This window comes from Harpia harpyja, chromosome 2 (assembly GCF_026419915.1).
Source record: "Harpia harpyja isolate bHarHar1 chromosome 2, bHarHar1 primary haplotype, whole genome shotgun sequence".
Lineage (NCBI taxonomy): Eukaryota > Metazoa > Chordata > Aves > Accipitriformes > Accipitridae > Harpia > Harpia harpyja.
Window position 1 is genome coordinate 15,133,084 of NC_068941.1, and position 6,570 is coordinate 15,139,653.

Consider the following 6,570-nt stretch of genomic DNA (forward strand, 5'->3'; position numbering starts at 1 on the left):
CAGCTACATTAATTAAGAACCCAGTGTTCCATTGTCATCACAGTGAACAATTATTAAAAAAAGGAAACAAATGACAAACTAATGATAACCCTTGCCCATTATTCATTAGGTACTATAATGTATTATTTTCCTCACCTTGAACACTTTGTTCTACAGCATAAATTTGACAATGCATTTGGACTGGAACTCCCTCTCAAATCAGCTTTTTAAGGCCCCATAATACTAATTATGAAACACAAAGCTGGTAAGTGCTTATGGACCCAACATAAGTCTTTCATATTTTAATTTGTAGCCACCTCCTCTCGTTTGATAGAAACTGGCTTGTAAAATGATCAAAATGTTTACCTATTGTAAAATGTTTCTGATACACTTTAAGTAATTTTGTTAAAACAAGTTTTAAAAAATTTAAACATGGGATTAAAACATGTTTTCTTCAGCTGTATCCAACAAATCAGATTTTAAATGTCTCTAAATGTACTTTGAGTTTCCCCATAAGGCTACTATTGAACTTCAATTAAATAAATAAAAAAAGTGCCAAAACCTAAAATAGGATATTTTTTAAGGACTGGCAAATCAAATCAAAACAGTTAGTATGCAGATTTAAAAAAAAAACAAACAACAAAACACAACAAAAAACCCAAAACCAACACCATGACAAATTTCAGATCAAACAATATTAACTGTGGAAAGGTTACAGCCTTTCTGTCATACTATAACAAAATGATTTAGCTCTTTTGACCATAGCCAAGCAGTTAATATTTCTTTTCCATTACATTCTTGTATGTTTGGAAAATATATATTTATATATACTTAATATTTTGGTTTTAATACTCACATATTTTCAATTTGCATTTGTTGTGGAAACAGTAACAGATTGAGCCTTGGTTTTAGACATAATTTGGGTAACAATAACACAGCATGTTCCATACTGAAATAGTTCAGAAGATGGATGAGATATTATGTGCTCTGGCCTTACTGTAATTTAGATTATCTATTTATCATTCATTTACATACTTCTTATTTAACAGGTTTTGGACACACACAGGTGATAAAAGGGTCTGGCACTGCTTTCCATTATTGAGTGTGGAAATTTATGCAGTGATTAGATTATTATGCTATTTCAGCTCGCTCTGTGGGTTTTGGAAACAAAATAATTGCAATATATTTAAAACATTTCTATTTAAGAGAGTAACAAATGTTTGTTACAAATACTCTTCAGAAGTCCCCTGTGACATGTAAGTATTACTCTTCTGGCTTTGCCAATAGGTGCTTTAATGAGGTGACTTTCAGCAGGTAAGCTGCAAACCTGACAATGTATGGATTGATCTCCCATTTTTATATTTTTACCACTGCACAGTGCTAGCTCTTGTTTTATTATGCTCTCTGGTCCATTTTAAAATATTCACTTGTAATTTAGTATGTAAATAAACCACTGCTAAAGAAACATTGTTTGAATTAGTTAATATAAAAGTGTTGCACATATAATAAGAAGTAAACCCTTGGATCAAAAGCACAGTTGCAGATAATTAACCTGGCTCTGTGAAGAAACTGTATCAGCTTAAATCAAAGGGCTTGTGACTTTGGAACAAAGGTTCTGAGGCTGTGCACAGTGAAACGTTTGCTGATGGCCAACGCACAGCTCACACCTCCTCCTCATTTCCAGTTGCCAGACTCCACTGACAGAGTTCTTAAATGCATCACTTTGCATTATTAGATGTACATTGTGTAAAGAAGTATAAATATATACTATATCTAAATATTATATTTAAGAACTATGCATATAACTATAGCATTTGATGTATTTGCTGCAGAGTTTCATATATATGCAATCACAATATTGTAGTTAATGTTTTAGTTGTAGGTAATTCATAGAATTTGGGTGGCAAAAGGTAGCCAGGGGAAAGATCTCCAGGATGGAAAACAGAACAAAAGTTCTTTAATATTGTCCCTGCATTAAATTGCAGTCTGCATTATGAACAGATAAATAAATAGGGAGCCCAGGATGAGTTCAGATTTTGGCAGTGTGTCTTCAGCACCTGATTTTCCACCAACTGTTTTGTAAAGTGATTATATATTTCTGCAAGCTACAAATCAGTTGGTCTTTCAATCTACCCACAACAGGTAGTCCTGTCTTGATTGGATGTCTTGTCAAATTGGTTAAGTCAGTACTAAAGCAAAATTGTGTGAAATCAGATTGTGACAAGCTATCATCTTGGTTGTGTCTTTCAGAAAACACATCTGAAAAGTATTTGTCTGCAATATCAGCTGTATCTTCTTCTGAACAGCCATTTCTTTTGCCTTTTAAAGAATGAGATGGGACTAATCATCTTCTTCCTATGGTAACTACAAAGTCAATGTTAATTAGACAGTAAATACAAACTATTTATTTTTACTATTACAGCTGTTACGTGACTCCAGTCACTTTAGAGAGTGGATCCTCTCCTGCCATGATATGCAGTTCCCCATTGCTTTGTAAGCCATGGTCCCTTACTTTATTCTGTCTTTGACTAGGCTCAGTCTGGTCAAGAATGCATCTTGGCCCTAATCTCTGTGATAACACTCAAATTGCTGAAATTGTTGCATTTAAAGACCTCCATCAATCGCCATATGTCTTTGCAATGAAAAAACTACCACATGTGAGCATTTTTAAATAAGTATGCTGAATTATGTGTATGAGACACCTCCTTCCATTCTCACTCCAGTTTCCTGTCTTAGAATACTGGTCCTGCTTCTAGGGTCTACATGCCCCACTTGTTTTCTTCTTGTGCCCCTTCAGTCTTTGCTAAGGTCTGACATTTCTTCTCTATCTCTCTCCCCCTGGCAAAAACATGGCAAGTGTCTTCTGATTCTTGTTATAAACCCGTCTCTTTTTCCTTTACCAAAAATCTTGTAATATTCAAGCCTTTGGTTAAGGATTAAATGTTTAACAACTGCTTGTTTTAAACCAACTTCCCAAAACAACTGGTCTGTCTTTCCCTACATTGTCGTATATTATTTATAGTACAGCAGTACTGAAAGGCATCAAAATTAAAGATCCAAGTGGGGACACATTAAAACCGCAATTCACATTCCAAAAATCTTTCAAGGAGAAGGAAATCTTCCTTCCACCCTTTAGTGGTTCACTTTGAGCAAAATCTTATCTGTAGCAGGAGGAAGCTTTCCTGTATGCAAAAAATTACATCTAAAATGACAAATAATATTTCTACAGGGCTTAAGGTAGAAAATCCACAGTAGTGCGGGCGGGTAGAAAATTTCAGTATAAGAGACTTTGAAATTGGTGATTTTGTTGTATACTTCAAAAGAATTGTAGCTATTTTACATTAAGTAGTTGAACCTTTCTCTTGCAATTACATGCTATAAAACCGGCTTTTTTGAAAAACACATTAAGTGTTTATACAGTGTGTGACTCTGAGACACAGTTTTTATGTATCTATATGATTTTATGATTTGTCAAATATACTTGCCCCACACATTTACCATATGTATATATACATACAAACAATGTATCTATAGTATCTTAATAATCTCTGACTTTTTTCAGCATAAACCTTATGTATACCTGCTGTTTAGCCTAATGGTCACTGGTTTTCTTCTGTTCTAGTGCTTATGTACCAAAGACAGCAGCAGGTCATTGCAAGTGGGCGGAAGTTCTGAAAGATTTGGAGCAGATCAAGACATCCAAAGTAAGTTCATGAAAAAGTCAGCATTTCATATAATCATAGGAGCAGACATAATTAAATATTTAGCACTGTACTCAGCTAAGAAGTGTCAGTGACAGGGAGCAGGAAAAAGGATGGTGTTTGTATAATGCCATTTCATGGGTGGAAGCAAAGCAATAGAAGGTTAAAGGGAATTAGAATTGACCAAATACTGTGGACTCTAGAATTAAACATTATTTTCTTTCTCACTTTTCCTAAGAAAAGGGGCAGTGGGCTTGGGAGTTAGGTCCTTCGGAGAAAGTATGGTGGGACTCGATTCTGATGAGTCCTCCTCATAGTGAAGCCCATCCTGCGGGTTACTAAGTGACTTTAAGATCCCCTGACTTGCTGGCTCCCAGTACCTGGATGGATTGGGCCTTTCAACTTGGAGCTAATCCATGTCTTGCAGAGTTAGCTTTATTATCTCTAAATCTGTTAGTTAATGTTCATAATTCTAACTCTTGTTTTCTTTTAGGACATTGATGTCAGTTTATATACTGCAAACACAGATGAGGGTGTAAGTAAACTTAAAATTTGACCACAACTGGTCTAATATGGTAGCTTCATTTCTTTACTAGCAACTTTTTCCTAAGGCAGCCTTGGTCTAATTTGAGAAAAGTTTCAAATCAAATAATTTGCCTTGGAAGGAACAGTTCTGTTAGTTAAAGTACTTATGATAAATTATGTAAGCAGGTATTAATTTTATTGAATCACCTGCTATTAAAATTAATCAATTAAAACAGATGATCCAAAATGATCTTATCAAAGCAAACACTACTAAAACAATGTTGGTATTCGTTTGTAATTTGAGGGAGGAAAAAAGTGTCAAAGAAACTTCCAAAGACAATTATTTAACACCATGCATTATTTAATGGAATAAAATACCAGAGAAGTGGAATATGGAGAGTAACTGCCAGCATCTACCTGTGCATTTCTCTGCTTTTGCCACTCCTTAGCTTAGCAGCAAATACCTAGGTACTCTCAAGGATTTAGATTTCTAATAGTTGCAGATTATGTTTTATCCTGCAAGGGATGAATTATGTTAATTTGTCAATATAATTCTTAATACAATCATAGAAACCTATGTAAAATATGATCATCTTAAATGCAGGTTCCATAAATTCATTCCTGAAGAGACTTTTTCATAATCTGTTGCTGTGGACCTCAGTCTGCACTCCATGGGACACATGCATCCCACCAAGAAAATGAATCCAGCCAATACCCCACTCCTACCAGTCATCTTGGTATAGCCCAGGTGGAGTTGGCTGGATTCATCGCTGCAGTAGTAGCCTGCTTCTGAGACATTGCTTTCCTGACAACATAAACATTCACACAAGGACTGTGCCAAACACAGATGATACATGAATCCTGTACATAAAGAGTTAATGAAAGATTTCCTAGAAACGATGGACTGACTACCTCAGTGCAGAATAGTCTCAGCATGCATGCAGAATACAGCAATGTTGATGTATTCAGTGGATCTGGCAAGCCTGAGAAAGCACAGAGTCTGATGTGTCTGTACAGTTAGCCTTGTACATGACAGGAAAAAAGGTCACAAGACATGCACGTCCACATCCACACACATATTCTCTTAACTGAACTGAGCCAGAGAGGTTAATCCATTTTAATGGCTGATTTAATACCTCGTAATGTCAGGAGGATTTTCTTGAAGTGGGACAGTCTGATATGAAAGTCAGACAACCTAGGACTTATTCTTGGCTTTATTGTTGACTTGATGGAGAAATTAGTACTTCTGCTTCTTTTTCTTTAATTTGTGAAATATGGGTAATATCTACTTTCTCTTGTCCCCTACATATTCTGAATTCAGATCTCTTAATGAAAGTGCTAGAACTACTAAGAATAATACTATTTTAATGCCACTATGTCTAATTATATCCCAAATTTCTATCCTAATTAATTATTTTCCTATGTTCTTCATTAAGACACTGTTTCACCTCATTTTAGCAAATTGGCTGGCCTTTATGTTGCTAGCTGTCACAGCCAATCTTTGCAGATATTTAAAAGTATTTGACTAGTAAGAAGAGATAGCCGGTAAATAAAAATCAGCCACTTCGCGGTAAATTATATCTTCCATTCACTTATTCCTTTTTAATCGTAAAACTATTACAACTTCATTTTTTTCAGAAAGAATGCCAAGAACCTGTAATGAGATGCTTTTTCTTAGAGACAGAAGTGATTCTGCAAGAATGTCTTATCAAAAATTGTAGTAAAACACAGGATGTATGGAACATATGGAAAAATGGAAACGCAAGCTTAGAAAATAACAAGGTAAGTAACACCAACGGTCTGTGGAAAAAAGGCAAATCAAAAGTGTTTCTTCAGTAGCAGAAGTACCTCTTTTGTTATATAAAAGGTGGAATGGTACAGATGAAAGCAAATGGGATCCAGTAACCTGTACATATAACAATGAAAAAGCTACACATACAACAATGAAAAAGCAGAATTTAGTGCTTTTCAGAAAAACACTTTCAGGATTCCCATCAAAGCAAATACTTCTGACTGTGCATGCATACGTGTGTCAGGGCATTTGAATGTTTATGTACAAATAACAGTTTATAACTTCAGTATCTAAAGTCAGGTATGCTCAGACACATACAGAAAAGTATCCTAATTTTCAAAGGGACAGCCAATTGCATCTTTCACTGAAGTGCTGTATCTTTGAAAGCTGATTCTACTTGGAAAGCAAGCCAGGAGCTGCATAGACCATAAGTACCATGGAAGCCTCCAGCAATGCTTTCTGTAGCCATTGACTGCATTGGAGTTATTCACAAAGACAGGACAAACAACGGTTAGTTCTCTTTCAGAACAAATAGATCAGTACCCTGCTTTACTATTGCATTTTGTTTTTCAG

At 35.3% G+C, this 6,570-nt stretch overlaps 1 protein-coding gene across 5 annotated transcripts in view; it reads left to right on the top strand.

Moving 5' to 3' along the window:
• IL15 (interleukin 15) overlaps positions 1–6,570 on the top strand; it is a 49,311-nt gene that overhangs the window by 35,957 nt on the left and 6,784 nt on the right. For 4 of the 5 annotated variants that reach the window (XR_008239463.1, XR_008239465.1, XM_052816072.1 and 1 more), the window contains 4 exons: positions 2,230–2,339; positions 3,602–3,683; positions 4,174–4,215; positions 5,844–5,987. Coding sequence is in view for 3 of the 5 variants with exons in the window: in XM_052816072.1 (XP_052672032.1) it covers positions 2,230–2,339; positions 3,602–3,683; positions 4,174–4,215; positions 5,844–5,987 (378 nt within the window). In the remaining 2 variants the exon portion in view is untranslated. Of the gene's footprint in view, positions 1–2,229; positions 2,340–2,401; positions 2,473–3,601; positions 3,684–4,173; positions 4,216–5,843; positions 5,988–6,570 lie in introns of all 5 variants that reach the window. The other variant, XM_052816090.1, reaches the window with a different exon arrangement.